Genomic DNA, 18,498 nt, shown 5'->3' with positions numbered 1-18,498 from the left:
GTGGTTCTATGGGCCTACTCTGCCCACTGTGATACAAACTTGAGTTAAGGGGACTTCCCTGGTGGCGCAGTGGTTAAGAATCTGCCTGCCAATGCAGGGGACATGGGTTCGATCCCTGGTCCAGGAAGATCCCACATGCCGGGGAGCATCTAAGCCTGTGCACCACAACTACTGAAGCCGGCACACCTGGAGTCCATGCTCCGCAACGAGAAGCCTGCGCACCACAAGGAAGAGTAGCCCCGGCTCACAACTAGAGAAAACCCATGCGCAGCAACGAAGACCCAACGCAGCCAAAAATAAATAAATAAATAAATTTTAAAAAGCAAAACACAAACCAGTTAAGACTCCATCTCTCACCTGTCCAATACAGGCCCCACTTAAACTGGTGGAATGCATTTGGGTCCCCAGAAATTAACACCAATTAATGCCAATGTTTAGAAGTCCCTGAAATACCTGAATATTAATCTTTTTCCTCATTACACAGTCATTTTAGGAAATGGCCTAAGGTCTTTGTGGAGAAGACTTGGAGGAAGATTTTCAGTATATGCTATGGTAGTGCTGCAGAATCCTTCCTTAAGGGGATCCAGCCTGCCCTTTCAATTAAGAGGCTCAGCTCTGGAAACTGGGTGAGAGAAGTCAGAACTCTCCACTATGGTGACTAAAGTCATATTTTTGGCTACTATGTATAGATTTTTAAATATTATGTGTAGATGATCAATACTTTATTAGGCTGCCCATCTATTTTAATCCTGGGACCACCATAATCATTTAGCTGAATGTCAAAAATAATCTGATTACCACTGTATCTCTACTTCTCTTTATGGTAAATGTGCCTGCCTTGTCTTTGGTGGATAAACACTGACATCTGGCTTCTGCTGCCTGAAATGGGTCATCCCATCATGCCTTGCCTACAGAAGAAAGCCAACATAGAGCTTTTCAAGGATATAAGTACTTCCACTCACTAATGTATTTTTCAGTGCTTTAGTAAAGGGACACCCCCCAAGTTCTCTTGGAGAATATTCTTGTGGGGAGTGGATATGCAAGTCAAAATGTGATAAATCTACTCCAACATTCCCATATCCCTAAGACTTTGGATTCCTCTTACATTATCCAAGGAAGTTCCAGTATCTCCACTTAATTAAACATAGGCCACTGTGGAGTCCAAGTTTCAGTGAACTTACCAAGTAAATAGTGAGTGTCACTTCCAGCTGTAGGTGCTAATACATTAAATCCTTAATTTCTGATACGGGTACCCATATCAATAAATTCCAGCCAACCCAGTATTATATTTTGTGCTCCTTCCTTTAACTCCCTTATAATATACTCATGTATGTTCCCTGGGCTTCTGCCACTAAACAAGAAAATAATGAAAATATTTTGCCATAAAACCTATTTCCACTTGGTTAGACTTTGTATTTGCCCTGCTGGAGCATTTTAATATCTGATTTTAGCTTTTTTCGCAATGGGTTTGCCACCAGGACACAGGTGTCATGAAAACCACCACTAAATTTAAGCCACAATGGGAAAGGCGAAGCCTCACATCAACATCACTGTGGACATGTAGATCTGGGCAAGTCTACCACTACTGGCCATCTGATCTATAAATATGGTGGGATCAACAAAAGAAGCATCGAAAAGTTCAGGAAGGAGGCTGCTGAGATGGGAAAGGGCTCCTTCAAGTATGCCTGGATCTTGGACAAACTGAAAGCTCAATGTGAGTATGCTATCACCATTGATATCTCCCTGTGGAAATTCGAGACCAGCAAGTACTATGTGACCATAATTGATGCCCCAGGACACAGAGACTTTATTAAAGACATGATTACAGGTGCATCTCAGGCTGATTGTGCTGTTCTGATTGATGCTGCTGGCACTGGTGAATTTGAAGCCAGTATCTCCAAGAACGGGCAGACCCGTGAGTATGCTCTTCTGGCTTATACTCTGGGTGTGAAAGAACTAATTGCTGGCATTAACAAAATGGATTCCACTAAGCCACTCTATAGCCAGAAGAGCTGAGAGGAAATTGTTAAGGAAGTCAGCATCTACATTCAGAAAATTGGCTACCACCCCAACACAGTAGCATTGGTGCCAGTTTCTGGGTGGAATGGTGGCACCATGCTGGAGCCAAGTGCTAACCTGCTTTGGTTCAAGGGATAGAAAGTCACCCATAAAAATGACAATGCCAGTGGAACCATGCTGCTTGAAGCTCTGGATTGCATCCTGCCACCAGCATGTCCAACTGACAAGCCCCTCCAGTATGTCTACAAAATTGGTGGTATTGGTATTGTCCCTGTGGGTCGAGTGGAGACTGGTGTTCTCAAACCGGGCATGGTGGTCACCTTTGCTCCAGTCAACGTTAAAACTGAAGTGAAATCTATTGAAATGCACCATGAAGCTTTGAGTGAAGCCCTTCCTGGGGTCAGTATGGGCTTCAGTGTCAAGAACGTGTCTGTCAAAGATGTTTGTCGTGGCAGTGTGGCTGATGACAGCAAAAATGACCCACTGATGGAATCAGTGGGCTTCACAGCTCAGGTGATTATCTTGAACCAACCAGGCCAAATCAGTGCTGAATATGCACCTGTGCTGGATTGTCACACAGCTCACATTGCTTGCAAGTTGTCTGAGCTGAAGAAGATTGATCATCGTTCCGGGAAAAAGCTGGAAGGTGGGCCCAAATTCTTGAAATCCAGTGATGCTGCCATCATTGATATAGTTCCTGGCAAGCCCGTGTGTGTTGAGAGCCTCTCTGACTATCCTCCTCTGGGTCATTTTGCTATTCGCGACATCAGACAGACAATTGCTGTGGGTGTCATCAAAGTAGTGGACAAAAAAAAAAAAAAGTGCGCAAGAAGGCAGCTGCAGCTGGCAAGGTTATCAAGTCTGCCCAGAAAGCTCAGAAGGCTACATGAATGTTATCTCCAATACCTGCCACCCCAGTCTTAATCAGTGGTGGAAGAACGGTCTTAGGACTGTTCACTTCAGTTGGCCATTTAATGGTAAAAGACTGCATCACAAAACCTTCAGAAGGAAAGGAGAATATTTCGTCAACCATTTGTTTTATGTGTGGCAGTTTTTCCTTTATTTGATTTTATTTTTCATTTTTTAATTTTTATTGGAGTATAGTTCATTTACAATGTTGTGTTAGTTTCAGGTGTACAGCACAGTGAATCAGTTATACATATACCTATATCCACTCTTTTTTTTTAGATTCTTTTCCCATGTAGGCCATTACAGAATATTGAGTAGAGTTCTCTGTGCTATACAGCAGGTTCTTATTAGTTATCAGTTTTATATATAGTAGTGTGTATATGTCAATCCCAATCTCCCAATTTATCCCTCCCCATCCCCATTCCCTGGTAACCATAAGTTTGTTTTCTACATCTGTGACTCTACTTCTGTTTTGTAAACAAGTTCATTTGTACCCTTTTTTTTAGATTCCACATATAAGTGATATCATATGATATTTGTCTTTCTGTGTCTGACTTACTTCACTCAGTATGACAATCTCTAGGTCCATCCATGTTGCTGCAAATGGCATTACTTTGTTCTTTTTTATAGCTGAGTAATATTCCATTGTATATATGTAGCACATCTTCTTTATCCATTCCTCTGTTGATGGACATTTAGTTGCTTCCTCATCCTGGCTATCGTAAATAGTGCTGCAATAAACACTGGGGTGCATGTATCTTTTTGAATTATTATTTCCTCCAGGTATATGCCCAGGAGTGGGATTGCTGGGATATGTGGTATGTGTGGCAGTTTTAAGTTAGCTTTTAAAATCAGTACTTTTTTTTTGTGGTACGCGGGCCTCTCACTGTTGTGGCCTCTCCCATCTCGGAGCACAGGCTCTGGACGCGCAGGCTCAGCGGCCATGGCTCATGGGCCCAGCCGCTTCGCGGCATGTGGGATCTTCCCGGACCGGGGCACGAACCCGTGTCCCCTGCATCGGCAGGCAGACCCTCAACCACTGTGCCACCTGGGAAGCCCTAAAATCAGTACTTTTTTATGGAAACAACTTGACCAAAAATCTGTCACAGAATTTTGAGACCCATTGAAACAAAGTTTAATGAGAAAATAAAAAGACCTGATTTGAGTTAACGAATCTACTATAAGTAAGAGGTGGTTGTGGTGAGTCTTGAGGAAAATGGGCATCCTCTTGCAAGGCAGTTGCCCCAGATGATATTATTACAAAATTTTCAATTAAGAGGATATTCTTCACAAATACAAGAGGACAAACTGCTTTCACTGTCAAAAAAGGCTCAAAGTGACTCAGAAGTTTGAGATTATCAGTCTCCTAGTCCAACTAAATGTCCCCATTCCAAATTTCAGGGTACTCCTTCCCAATCAATCCCTCAATTTTGACATGAATAACTTGGCTGGAATTTGAATTCAATTAATATTGTAATTCTGCAACCCATAATTCTTGACTAATTGACTCTTTTATCATTAAACGATGACTTCCTTTGTCTCTTATTATAGTTTTTGGCTTAAAGTCTATTTTGTCTGATGTAAGTATAGCTATCTCTGCTCTCTTTCGGTTTTCACTTGCCTGGAATATCTTTTTCCATCCCTTCACTTTGAGCCTATGTGTATCCTTAAAGCTGATGTGAGTCTCTTATAAGCAGCATATAGTTGGGTCTTGGTTTTTTATCCATCCAGCCACTCTATGCATTTAGATGGAGAATTTAATCCATTTTATTGATAGGTGAGAACTTTTATTAATCAACATCTAATTAAATGTCATCTTATTGTTTTCTGGCTGTTTTGTAATTCTTTTGTTTCTTTCTTCCTGTCTTACTGCCTTCCTTTGTGAATTGATGATTTTCTGCAGTGGTATGCTTTGATTCCATTCTCTTTATCTTTTGTGCATCTACTATAGGTTATTGCTTTGTGGTTACCATGAGGCTTACATAAAACACCTTATAGATACAATGGTTTATTTTAAACTGATGACAACTTAATTTCGATCACATACAGAAACTCTACCTTTCTATATCCTCCCCCCATCTTATATTTTTGACGCCACAGTTTACATCTTTTTATATTGGATATCCAATAGCAAATTATTGTTTGCAAAGCTATAGTTATTTTTAATACTTGTGTCCTTTAACCTTTATTCTAGAGGTAAGTGATTAACACACCACCATATTACAGTATTGGAATATTCCGAATCTGACTGTATAGTTATACTTACAGTGTGTTTTCATGTTACTAATTAGTGTCCTTTCATTTCAGCTTGAAGAACACCTTTTAGCATTTCTTGTAAGACAGTTCTGGTGGGGGTGAGCTCCCCTCAGCTTTTATTTTTCTGGGAAAGATTTTCTCTCTCTTTCATTTCTTTTTATTTATTTATTTAAATTTTTAAAAGATTTTTTTGATGTGGACCACTTTTTTTAAAGTCTTTATTGAATTTGTTACAATATTCCTTCTGTTTTATGTTTTGGTTTTTTGGCCACGAGACATGTGGGATCTTAGCTCCCCGACCAGAGATCAAACCCGCACCCCCCTGCATTGGAAGGCAAAGTCCTAACCACTGGACCACCAGGGAAGTCCCTCTCTCTTTCATTTCTGAGGATAACTTTGCCAGATAGAATATTCTTGGTTGACAGGTTTTTGGGGTTTTTTTTTTTTCTTTCAGCACTTTGAATATGTCATCCTACTCTCTCCTGGCCTGTAAGGTTTCTGCTGAGAAATCCTGTGATAGTCTTATGGGGTTCCTTTGTAAGTGGCAAACTTCTTTTCTATTGCTTCTTTCAAGATTTTCTCTTTGTCTTTGATTTTGACAGTTTTATTACAATGTGTCTTGGAGAAGATCTCTTTGAGTTGAATTTGTTTGCAGACCTATGAGCTTCATGAACTTGGATGTCCAAATCTCTCTTCAGATTTGTGAAGTTCTCAGACATTATTTGGGGGGGGGGCTGTTAAGGATTCTACATATTAATTTGTGGGGACATGGTGGAGGTTGCACATACAAACATTTAGTATATAATAAGAAGAAAGTTAATGGACCAGGAAGGAGACTTGAAGATGGAAGTATGAGATTTTCTAATCACTTGGAGAAGTTGAGACAACAGCAGTTAATTGGAGAGGTCAAACTTACACCACTGTATTTTTATGGCAGGCTGGTGGTATAGGTCAGACATTATTTTTCAAAAAGTTTTCTGCCCCTTTCTCCCCTTCCTTAGACTCTCATATTGTATAGATTGTTTCTCTTAATGGTGTCCCATAAGTCCCATAGGCTTTCTTCATTCCCCTTCAGTTTTTTCTTTTTTTCTCCACCAGCTGAATATTTTCAAATGATCTGTGTTTGAGTTTACCGATTCTTTCTTCTGCTTGGTTTAGTCTTGTCTACTGAATTATTCATTTCAGTCATTGTATTCTTCAGCTCCAAAATTTCTGTTTGGTTCTCTTTTTTTGTTTTCTCTTTGTGGAACTTATCATTTCATTCTTGTATCATTTCCCTTATTTCATTAAATTGTTTACCTGTGTTCTCTTGTAGCTCTCTGAGCATCTTTAGAACAGTTATCTTGAATTCTTTATCAAGCAATTTGTGAATCTCCACTTCCCATTACTGGAAGTTTACTGTGTTCCTTTGGTAGTGTCATGTTTCTCCGATGTTTTGTGATCCCTGTAGTTTTTGTAGGTGTCTGTGCATTTGAAGAAGCAGTTACCTCTTTCAGACTTTATGGACTGACTTTGGTATGGAAGGACTTTCATCTGCGGGCAGGCACATGCTGGAACATGCTGTGACCCTGGGTCTAGTGGTGCGGAGTGCAAAGTGTGAGGGCATGTAACATCTCCGAATGATGGGGAGGGGCGTGATGTCTTGTTGGTTTAGCAGCTGGGGTTCATGACGTCAACAACCGCATAATCTTTGGTGAGAGCTGTAGGCAGTCCACAGTGGCTTCAAGGACTGTTGGAGTCTTTAACAGCACCTCCAGTCCAGTGGCTAGGGATCAGGCCAGGCAGTGGTGGTGTCCAGAGCCAGTGGTATGCACAGGCTTGGCTGCAGGGCTAGTTGTGGGGACTGGCTGCAGAGGCACAGTGGCAGGGGCTGGGGCCAACTGGGGGTGCACAAGCAGCTGCAGTGGCCCTGGCTGTCAGTGTGTCCTTGAGTGACAATGGGGCTAGCTGAAGGCACATGCTGGGCAGTGGTGGCCAGTGACGGGAGTTGAGGCTGGTGTCTTGCAGGTACACAACTTTAAGGTTAACTGCAGGTAAGCAGAGCCATGCAAGCCAGTGACAGGTGTCCACATTGAATCCAGGCCCTCCAGCAGCTATGGGGGCCTTGGCTGTTGTTGTACACTTGTGGGGCCATAGGGGCTTGCTGTGGGCATGTGCACGGCTGTAGCGGCTGGTAGTGGGAGTCAGGCCAGCAGTGTGCAGGTGCACAGCTGCAGTAGTCTCCTGCCATTCCCAGCAGTTATCAGTATCTTTCACTGGCTCTTCTTTCTTAGCCCTACTTTTAAGTGTTCATCAACAAGGGTTTATTTTCAGCCTTTTTTTCCCTTCTCTTAGCTATTATTGGGTGAGCCCCACTAGCATCCTCCTACAAATGTATCTTTCTATCAATACCCAGGGGTTCAAGACTCACAAGAAATCCAGGTAAATGACATTTCTTATCCTCTATGAGTCTGAGAAATCAGAATGATGTATGATTTCTCTCATACTGAGAAACTCCTTCCTCGAGGATAATTGGCTACTCTTTCACATGTGACTGACAGTCCTACTAATGAAGATGCTATTGGAATTTCCCTGGTGGTCCAGTGGCTAAGACTCCACGCTCCCAATGCAGGGGGCCTGGGTTCGATCCCTGGTCAGGGAACTAGATCTCTCATGCCACAACTAAGAGTTCGAATGCCGCAACTAAAGATCCTGCATGCCGCAACTAAGACCCAATGCAGCCAAATAAATATTTTTTAAAATGCTATCAAGCAGGTGTCTTAAATGTAATACCTTCAAACTCAAACTCATATCATTCTTCAAACCTGTTTTTCTCTCCTTTCCTTATTTCACTTAATGGCATCATCATCCATTCAGCCTTCTAAATATTAAAAAACGCTCAGTGAGCCTTAACTACTCCTCTTTCACTCCTTAGATCTAATTATGCCCCCAGTCCTGATCATTCTATCTGTTGTAAATAGTTTGGGTTCCCTCAGAACAGACCCTGGTCCAAGGAGTTGAGTGCAAGTTTATTTGGGTGGAAACAATGGTAAGGGAGTAGGGAAGTAGACTACAGTCAGGGGCATTCATCTCAGGTGCAATATTTAAGGTACAAAATTTACCTTCATTCTATCTTTCCCCACTCTTTCACACTTCCAGTCTTTGCCGGCAGAGTCAACTTTTTAAAAACACCGATTTCATCGCATCTTGTCCTATGCTTAAAAAGCACAAAATAAAATCCAAACTCCTTGATTTATTGTGAAAAGTTACCTTTTTAGCCTCATCTTCTGCCACTTTCTATTATATAACTATGCTCTGCTATGAATGCTTCAAACACTTTTTGAACTTTTATACTCCAGCGTATAATGTTCCTTCTGCCTCAAATACTCTTTCCCCCCTCCTTTACACACACACAAAGTCTTATTAGTCACTTAAAATCTAGCTTGGAAATCTATTTTTCTGTGAAATCTTCCCTGACCTCCCTGAGAAAATTAATTGCCATTCCTCTGTGTTCCTTAATATTTTGTATGTACCTCTGCTTTTTTTTTTTTATTCATTTATTTAATTTTTGGCTGCATTGGGTCTTTGCTGCTGCACACGGGCTCTCCCCAGTTGCAGCGAGCGAGGGCCACTCCCCGTTGCAGGGAACAGGCTTCTCATTGTGGTGGCCTCTCTTGCTGCGGAGCACAGGCTCTAGGCACGCGGGCTTCAGTAGTTGTGGCACACGGGCTTCAGTATTTGTGGCTCACGGGCTCTAGAGCGCAGGCTCAGTAGTTGTGGCGCACGGGCCCAGCCGCTCCGCGGCATGTGGTATCCTCCCGGACCAGGGCCCGAACCCGTGTCCCCTGCATCGGCAGGCGGACTCTCAACTACTGCGCCACCAGGGAAGCCCCTGTACCTCTGCTTTTGCACGTACAGATGGAATTGCATCTGTTTATCCCTTTTTCCTCTCACTAAACTAGGAACTCTACAAAAGCAGATCCTATCCATCTTTTTAACCCCAAAGTCTGCCTGCATATAGAAGGCACCCAGTAAAGGTTTACTGAGTTGAATTTATCTGGGTGCATCCAAACAAAACAAATTTTAAAAGAAATGGGGGGACTTCCCTGGTGGTCCAGTGGGTAAGACTCTGCGCTCCCAGTGCAGGGGGCCTGGGTTCGATCCCTGGTGGGGGAACTAGATCCCGCATGCCTGCCGCAACTAAGAGTCTGCGGGCTGCAATGAAGATCCCACGTGCCGCAGCAAAGATCCCATGTGCTGCAACTAAGACCCGGCACAGCCTAAATAAATAAATAAAAATAAGTAAATCTTAAAAGAAATGGGAGGAAGCTTTTTAGCAATTTCAGGAGATGGACACCAGAAGCAAAAACAGCAGTCTGTGAAAATGTACAATTGGGACCTATCAAAGAAATCTATTGTGTATTATTTATTATTTATGAATTGCTTCAAAAAGGTTTTGAGGCAGGCATTTTTGTGTTGGAAGCTGTTGTCTCCAAAGGCCGTACTTTTGGTTCATTCAAGCAGAACATATGTTGATAAAAAGAAAAGTGAATACTCTAGCACATTATAAATAATACCATTTCAAATTAAGAAGTCCCTAGATTGTAACTGCCCTAGCAGCAGAGGCCATGTATATAAAATGCATTACTTTTTACATAGAACCTAGCTTAAATATACACAAAGTCTTAAATATACACAAAGTCTTACATGATTTTTGACACAACAGTGATTTTGATCATCTGTGACTGAATCTATAGTCATTTGCAATTGAAGTAGGGGATGTGGTAATTATCCATTTTTATTCCTTAGCATAAATAAATAAACCAGATAAATCTCATTCCTCTCAGAACTCCCCCCTCCAAAAATACTTTTTAGCAAGGTGATTATTCTAATGTCTGACTTTCTCACATGAATTAAATAGCAATCAAAGTTTCATTTCACCTCACTTTGTAATTTCAAAAACTAATGAGGATGATGATAATGTTTTAAAAATTCAGTTGCATTACTGTTGCTGTTTTTTAAAACACTAATGGTGATGATTACTGTGGTGACTTTTCCTGTCTCCCTGAACCCTGGCCTAGCACTAATTGAGCTTTGATCAGTAACCACAGTAATAACAGTAGTACAGTCAGAAGTTTAGCAGCTGAGAACTTACTATCATTCAGTAGAATGGTGGGATGAGGTTGGGTGGGGGGAGATTTTGATCTTCCAGAGTATTTCTGTTTGTTAATATTTTCTTTCTCTCTTTTTGTTATAAATAGTGGTCTGGTAATACTTTTCCTTACCATTTGGTGATATCTTTTAGTGGTCCAGATGAGTGAGTCGACATCTCAAGAGGAACCCAAACCTGCTCAGGTACCTGGTCTACATAGGTTTCTAACCATTTAGCCATGAGAGGATTTGAGATTCAACATTTTTGGGAAAATGGAGATGCAATATCATATTCTGTCATTGAATTATTTCTCTTTTTAGTTGAACTTTTCTGCATGAAGTTTTGACAAAAATGGGGTCAACTAATAGTTGAGTCACAGTGGCCTGCTTCCAGTTGCTTTGTATTCTTTATACCTAACAAGTCTAATACTGTTTGAGTTTGCTAATACAACTACTTTATGTGATTTTATTTGGTATGATGTTTACTCATTATGTGAATTTTTTTACATAAAAAGCTTGCTACACTAGAGTATAAAATGTTAGTTTTATTTCCGGCTCCTGTTGGATACCATTTACTAACACTATTTCCACTTCAGGAAAATGGAAAAGAAGACAAAGAAAGGAACCAGGAAGCAACCAAAGTAAAAGAGCCTATGAAGGTAGAGTTTTCATGAGTAATCAGATGTTAATGCTTGAGAGTAAACTGGAGAAATTAATTTTCTCACAAAGAAAAAAAAGGAAAAGATGTGGGTATTCAAAAAGATAAAATGGCAAATGGGAAAAAGCAAACCCATGTTGATCATTAAGCTGACTCATTTGAGTCAGTTGCAGAAAACTTCCATTGACAGGTAAATTATTTGTGAAGAGCTATTATGAATTATAAGTAAAGTTTACTTTCTAAAATCAGAACTGTTACCCTGAGTACAATAACCACCAGTTTTTAGGGGAACTTCGCTATCATTCTGAAAATGTAATCTCCATGTTAATCGTTTAAGTAACTTTGTGTTTAAATAAATAGAAGATTTCAATGAGGAAAAATATTTTATAGAAAAGGGAAGGCAAGTGAAAATAGTTATATGATTCACCATTAAGTTGACTAATGTGAGTCTTAAAGTATTCTGTTATCATCCTTTTAAAAGTACATCAGCATGAGTACAAAAAGCTATTTTGTCACCATTTATTCATAAAACTAACCTTTACTTTCTTTAATTAAGGTGAAAACGTTTTTCTTTCCACCACAAACGTGGAAGGTGATTCTAATAGTAAAAGAAACCAGCAGCAATTTCAAATGTCCTATTTCACTGTGTTGTGGTCTCAAATTATGTTTCTAGAAAGTATTATATAATTCAAGGATTCATGTACATCTGGAATAATATTCTTAGCATATTTACTACGTTAGCAATAGAAAGATGTGATGACATTCTGAGCCAATGAACTTTATCTTGTAAATAGACTGTGATTACTGCTTTGCTTCTAATATATAGCATTAAATCCTAGCAAAATTAGGGAGGAATGTTTGGTGATTTTTACAAGGGATTTGTGTGCATTCTTTAATTGGGAGAGTTGATGCAACTTTGATGAAAAGCATTTCACTTTTTAATTGGTGTTTCTTTCCTCCTTTCAGAGTTCACGGAGTATACCAGACAGTTTGGCATTAGGCATCTGCAGCAATGTGGCAGGAACAGCAGCAAATAAAGTCAAATCCCAAGGTAGAGAACTAGACTTTCTCCTACACAACAGAATGCAAAACTATTACTAAATTTTAGTTGGGGATGGGTTCCTCAAGATTTTGCCTTTTAAAGATATAATCCCAGGGATATTTTAAATGCGGTTTGGGAAATAGTTTAAAATATATTCCCGTCATCTTCTATTGATACTTAGAGGCAAGTTTATAACCATTCATCTTGTGCTTAAAGAGAAAATTTAGCTAAGAGAGCTGACTGACACATAGCAGACAACCCATTAATACAAAAATAAAATGAAGAACCCTAGTGATTCAACCTGCCTGCTGTTTTTCTATTTCTTCTTTTTACCTCTGTACTTGACAACACATTTATTCTATTTGACTTCCAGCCCAATCCTTAACCCAAATCCCACATAATTATGCAGGTTGAAAATTTATATGATCAAAAGGCAACAAATAACTGGGCAAGACATTCATCCCTTTCACTACAGTTCTTCTAATTTTAGATACTTAGTGAAATCCTGTATGACAGAAAATTTTCACAATATTTAAAATTTAACAATTTCAACTTATATTTTAGTTAATTGAAATTCTTCAATTTGGTTTACAACTATTGAGTGTTTAGTATGTGCTAGGCTGAACTATAATAATAATTTTTTAAAATAAATTTATTTATTTTATTTATTTATTTTTGGCTGCATTGGGTCTTCATCGCTACGTGCGGGCTTTCTCTAGCTGCGGTGAGTGGGGGTTATTCTTCGTTGCGACAGGCGGGCTTTTCATTGTGGTGGCTTCTCTTGTTGCTGAGCACGGGCTCTAGGCGCGCGGACTTCAGTAGTTGTGGCACGTGGGCTCAGTAGTTGTGGTTCGCAGGCTCTAGAGCGTAGGCTCAGTAGTTGTGGCGCACGGGCTTAGTTGCTCCGCTGCATGTGGGATCTTCCTGGACCAGGGCTCAAACCCATGTCCCCTGCATTGGCAGGCGGATTCTTAGCCACTGTGCCACCAGGGAAGTCCCAACAATAATTTTTAAAGCATTTTCTAAACTATAAATTGCTATATAGATGGTAGTTATAACTTGTAGTTGCTTACTTTTCTCCAAAGTGCTTTTCTGTCTTTTAAACCAATTATAAGTATTATTTACTATTCCTTCTTATTAGTAAATATATAATACATACACATTAAGAACCAAACTTTTCAGCATTTATTTTGCCTTTATTATAAACTTAGTACTGTTTTCACAGCTTCACTAACTTTTAAAAAGTTTCTTGGCAAGTCCCTCCCTACCTGCCCCCTACCACCAGTTTCTTTCTTTCTTTTTTTTTTTTTTTGCATTTGTCAACATTTTTTTCTTTTTACATCTTTCTTGGAGTATAATTGCTTTACAATGTTGTGTTAGTTTCTGCTGTATAACAAAGTGAATCAGCTATACATATGCATATATCCCCATATCCCCTCCCTTTTGAACCTCCCTCCCACCCTCCCTATCCCACCCCTCTAGGTGGTCACAAAACACAGAGCTGATCTCCCTGTCCTATGCAGCTGCTTCCCACTAGCTATCTGTTTTACATTTGGTAGTGTATATATGTCAATGCTACTCTCTCACTTCGTCCCAGCTTCCCCTCCCCGCCCCGTGTCCTCAAGTCCATTCTCTACGTCTGCGTGTTTATTCCTGTCCTGCCACTAGGTTCATCAGAACCATTTTTTTTAGAGTCTATATATATGTGTTAGCATATGGTATTTGTTTCTCTCTTTCTGACTTACTTTACTCTGTATGACAGACTCTAGGTCCATCCACCTCACTACAAATAACTCAATTTCGTTTCTTTTTATGGCTGAGTATTCCACTGTATGTACCACCAGTTTCTTGATTTTACTTCCTCCTCACTCCCACCCTTCACCATCACCCCATAAATACACTTTGCCTTTACCATACTCACTTGAGCCAGGTTTATAAATGAACTCTTGCGTTTTAAACATGCCAAACAGAATCACGATCTAGGTAATTTGCTATAAATTTAATTAGGTGTTCACTTTAATCAGTTTATGGCCATATTTGCACCTACAAATCTTCACACATATATTCCAACATGTAATTTATTGCCTCTCTAGAAAACATATCAATCAAGAGTTTATGGTCTTTTCTGTTCTTATACTTTCAATTTGTTATCACTTTTCAATGTATGGTAGAGGGAAATGTGTTTTGTTTGTTTAAGTCTGTTCATCCCAGTTTATGATATATACTGAAAACATTGCAGTTGCTTGTTGCGATATCAAATGCAATGCAATGTACTTATTTATTCAGTGATCAGTCACTATTAATCCTAACATTTCTAAATCTCCCTTTGTAAATACATGTGTGTGTGTGTGTGTGTGTGTGTGTGTGTGTGTAAGAAGTGGGAAGAGGAACTGTTATTTTAGTCTCAACATGTCAAAGGATGTGTCTTTATCCTTGTTATATACTTGTCAAAATTAAAAGGATGTTATCTTGCCAGGCAGCTCCCAGAATACACTCAAATACATATCTTTGCATAGAAAATATTGTGGTTAAACGTACCATGTGGGGCTTCCCTGGTGGCGCAGTGGTTGAGAGTCCACCTGCCGATGCAGGGGACACGGGTTCGTGCCCCGGTCCGGGAAAATCCCACATGCCACGGAGCGGCTGGGTCCGTGAGCCATGGCCGCTGAGCCTGCGTGTCCGGAGCCTGTGCTCCGCAACGGGAGAGGCCACAGCAGTGAGAAGCCCGCGTACCGCAAAAAAACAAAACAAAACAAAACAAAAACGTACCATGGGAATTCCTTATTTCTTTCCCTGGTCATTGTATTTTTTAGGCTATGAGCTTAACTTGTGTTTTGAGAAATCTTATTTCTTTTTTATTAATTTGTTCAGCTTTATTCTTATTACACAGCCCTAAGTTTAAAAACGTTTTGTAGGAAAATGCCTTTTCCTATAGTTATTGAATTTTAATTACAATAGTGTTTAATAGTGCTTCTTTTCTTCCTCCTTTCGTAGTAGTTATTCTACATTATGTACAAATGGTAAGAAATTCTGGTAAGACCAAGACAGCTGAGTTTCAAACAGGACCTGTGTTTAAAGGGAACATCACACATCTGTTAAGTAGCCCTGCTGCGTCAATTTTCACCAGTTTAACCAGCAGCCAGTCCCTGTAATGTTATATGCCTTCTGTGAAGAAATAGTCTGTTAAAGCTTATTATAATGTGGGTTATAATTCATTCCTATTTATGTCCTTAAATAGGGTTGTACTGAGGCCATGCCCAGCAGTGAGCCATGCACTAAGTGCAGGAAATGATAAAAGTCACTTACAAGATTGGACCTTTCAAAATATGAATAAGGAATTCTTTTGTGTTCCTACTTACTTAGTTGAAAGCATTTGTGCCCATATTGCCTGAATAGGACTTTGTATGTTAGAAGGTGGATTGATACAGGGGTGAAGGTGTGCATATTGGGAAAGAATGTGAAAGGCTCTTAATTCCGCAAGAGTTTAGGAAGACAATCCTGAAAAAGAATTTCAGTGCTTAGCATAGTGCCTGGCACTATGACATCAATAATTATTTATTGAGTGAATATATAAATGAATCTATCTATCTGTAAAAGGTTTAGGAATGTCCAAGCATAGACCTGCTAAAAAACCCAGTACCTATTTGAAATTATATTCAATTAAACCTCTTAATTTTCCCTTGGGGCAGTGCTGTAATTTATGAATTCAGAGATCACCCAATCAAAAGACACCTACAGATAGGCTTGTTCAGAATTCTGATTTACTGACCCTGCTATTGCTGTGCCTCCTTTTCTTTTCTTGATTTTATGGCTCTAAGACAGAAGTGTTTGACCAGAGCTGTAACCAAACACATATCTACTTCCATTCTGCATGTCGGTGGGGACAATGCAAGCACGAGGATTATTGCTTAGCAACCTATAATAGCCAAGCACACTAGAGGAGCACTAGCAGGCTGCAGCAAAGATAAGACAATGCCCCAGTTCATGTGTGAGTTTACTAATGAGCCATGCAGATGGCTAGATATTAAGTTGCTATAAATCTGTAGCACTCCCCTTAAAGCAGGAGGAGGAATATCTGCCTTGGGTTATGCTAGAGAGGTTAAAAGCAAAGAGAGTACATTAGAACCTGCAGACTTTAAAAAAAAATTGGTCTCTATCACACTTATTTAAAATAGAAGTAAAAGTATTGGATATTAATGAGCATTGTGACAAAACAGAATGGAAACACTACCCGCCCACCCCCCAAAAAAAGAGGTTAACTTGTTTACAAATCCAACTGAGAGGTAACAAAGAGCATTATACTACCCTCCTCATTTCCCCCATATATGAATAAGCCAAGAGGAAATCAAAACTTGGGAGAGATATTCATAAATACTATCCAATATTGGACTTAAGACATTCTTTAAATGAAATGTTGGCTTTTCAAGTGTTTTAAAAAATAAACCACTTAATATTTTTCCTGGTTAGAAAGATGGACACTATGTAGGTAGAATTTTTTTTTAATATCTTTATTAGAGTATAATTGCTTTACAATGCTGTCTCAGTTTCTGCTTTATAACAAAGTGACTCAGTTATACATATGTCCCCATATCTCTTCCCTCTTTCATCTCCCTCCCTCCCACCCTCCCTATCCCACCTCTCTAGGTGGTCACAAAGCACGGAGCTGATCTCCCTGTGCTATGTGGCTACTTCCCACCAGCTATCTGTTTTACATTTGGTAGTGTATATATGTCCATACCACTCTCTCACTTTGTCCCAGCTTAACCTTCCCCGTCCCCGTTTCCTCAAGTCCATTCTCTAGTAGGTCTGCATCTTTATTCCCATCTTGCCCCTAGGTTCTTCTGACCATTTTCTTTTTTTTTTTTTTTTAGATTCCATATATATGTGTTAGCATATGGTATTTGTTTTTCTCTTTCTGATTTACTTCACTCTGTATGACAGTCTCTAGGTCCATCCACCTCACTACAAATAACTCAGTTTCGTTCCTTTTTATGGCTGAGTAATATTCCACTGTATATATGTGCCACATCTTCTTTATCCATTCATCTGTTGATGGGCACTTAGATTGCTTCCATCTCCTGGCTATTGTAAATAGAGCTGCAATGAACATTGTGGTACATGACTCTTTTTGAATTATGGTTTCCTCAGGGTATATGCCCAGTAGTGGGAGTGCTGGATCATATGGTAGTTCTATTTTTAGTTTGTTAAGGAACCTCCATACTGTTCTCCATAGTGGCTGTATCAATTTACATTCCCACCAACAGTGCAAGAGTGTTCCCTTTTCTCCACACCCTCTCCAGCATTTATTGTTTGTAGATTTTTTGATGATGGCCATTCTGACTGGTGTGAGGTGGTACCTCATTGTAGTTTTGATTTGCATTTCTCTAATGATTAATGATGTTGAACGTTCTTTCATGTGTTTGTTGGCAATCTGTATATCTTCTTTGGAGAAATGTCTGTTTAGGTCTTCTGCCCATTTTTGTATTGGGTTGTTTGTTTTTTTGATATTGAGCTGCATGAGTTACTTGTATGTTTTGGAGATTAATCCTTTGTCAGTTGCTTCATTTGCAAATATTTCCTCCCATTCTGAGGGTTGTCTTTTCGTCTTGTTTATGGTTTCCTTTGCTGTGCAAAAGCTTTTACCTTTCATTAGGTCCCATTTGTTTATTTTTGTTTTTATTTCCATTTCTCTAGGAGGTGGGGCAGAAAGGATCTTGCTGTGATTTATGTCATAGAGTGTTCTGCCTATGTTTTCCTCTAAGAGTTTGATGGTGTCTGGCCTTACATTTAGGTCTTTAATCCATTTTGAGTTTATTTTTGTGTAGGGTGTTAGGGAGTGTTCTAATTTCATTCTTTTACATGTAGCTGTCCAGTTTTCCCAGCACCACTTATTGAAGAGGCTGTCTTTTCTCCACTGTATATTCTTGCCTCCTTTATCAAAGATAAGGTGACCATATGTGCGTGGGTTTATCTCTGGGCTTTCTATCCTGTTCCATTGATCTATATTTCTGTTTTTGTACCAGTACCATATTGTCTTGATTACTGTAGCTTTGTAGTATAGTCTGAAGTCAGGGAGCGTGATTCCTCCAGCTCCGTTTTTCTTTCTCAAGATTACCTTGGCTATTCGGGGTCTTTTGTGTTTCCATACAAATTGTGAAATTTTTTGTTCTAGTTCTGTGAAAAATGTCAGTGGTAGTTTGATAGAGATTACATTGAATCTGTAGATTGCTTTGGGTAGTAGAGTCATTTTCACAATGTTGATTCTTCCAATCCAAAAACATGGTATATCTCTCCATCTATTTGTATTATCTTTAATTTCTTTCATCAGTGTCTTATAATTTTCTTCATACAGGTCTTTTGTCTCCTTAGGTAGGTTTATTCCTAGATATTTTATTCTTTTTGTTGCAGTGGTAAATGGGAGTGTTTTCTTAATTTCACTTTCAGACTTTTCATCTTTAGTGAATAGGAATGCAAGACATTTCTG

General features: G+C 39.5%; 1 protein-coding gene and 1 pseudogene across 2 annotated transcripts in view; both read left to right on the top strand.

Annotated features, from left to right (window-relative positions):
• Window positions 1-18,498, top strand: part of EFCAB5 (EF-hand calcium binding domain 5) — a gene marked incomplete at its 3' end in the record, with an annotated part of 113,402 nt that overhangs the window by 6,387 nt on the left and 88,517 nt on the right. The window contains 4 exon segments of the mRNA XM_079904136.1: window positions 10,436-10,463; window positions 10,466-10,518; window positions 10,911-10,973; window positions 11,939-12,023. Coding sequence (XP_079760262.1) covers window positions 10,436-10,463; window positions 10,466-10,518; window positions 10,911-10,973; window positions 11,939-12,023 — 229 coding nt within the window.
• LOC307177353 (elongation factor 1-alpha 1-like) lies at window positions 1,520-2,909 on the top strand (annotated as a pseudogene). The gene has a single exon. The product of its transcript is annotated as an elongation factor 1-alpha 1-like (transcript).

This window comes from Stenella coeruleoalba, assembly GCF_951394435.1.
Source record: "Stenella coeruleoalba genome assembly, chromosome: 19".
NCBI lineage: Eukaryota > Metazoa > Chordata > Mammalia > Artiodactyla > Delphinidae > Stenella > Stenella coeruleoalba.
Note: the sequence above shows the minus strand (reverse complement) of the source record. Positions and strands in the feature narration are given on the sequence as shown.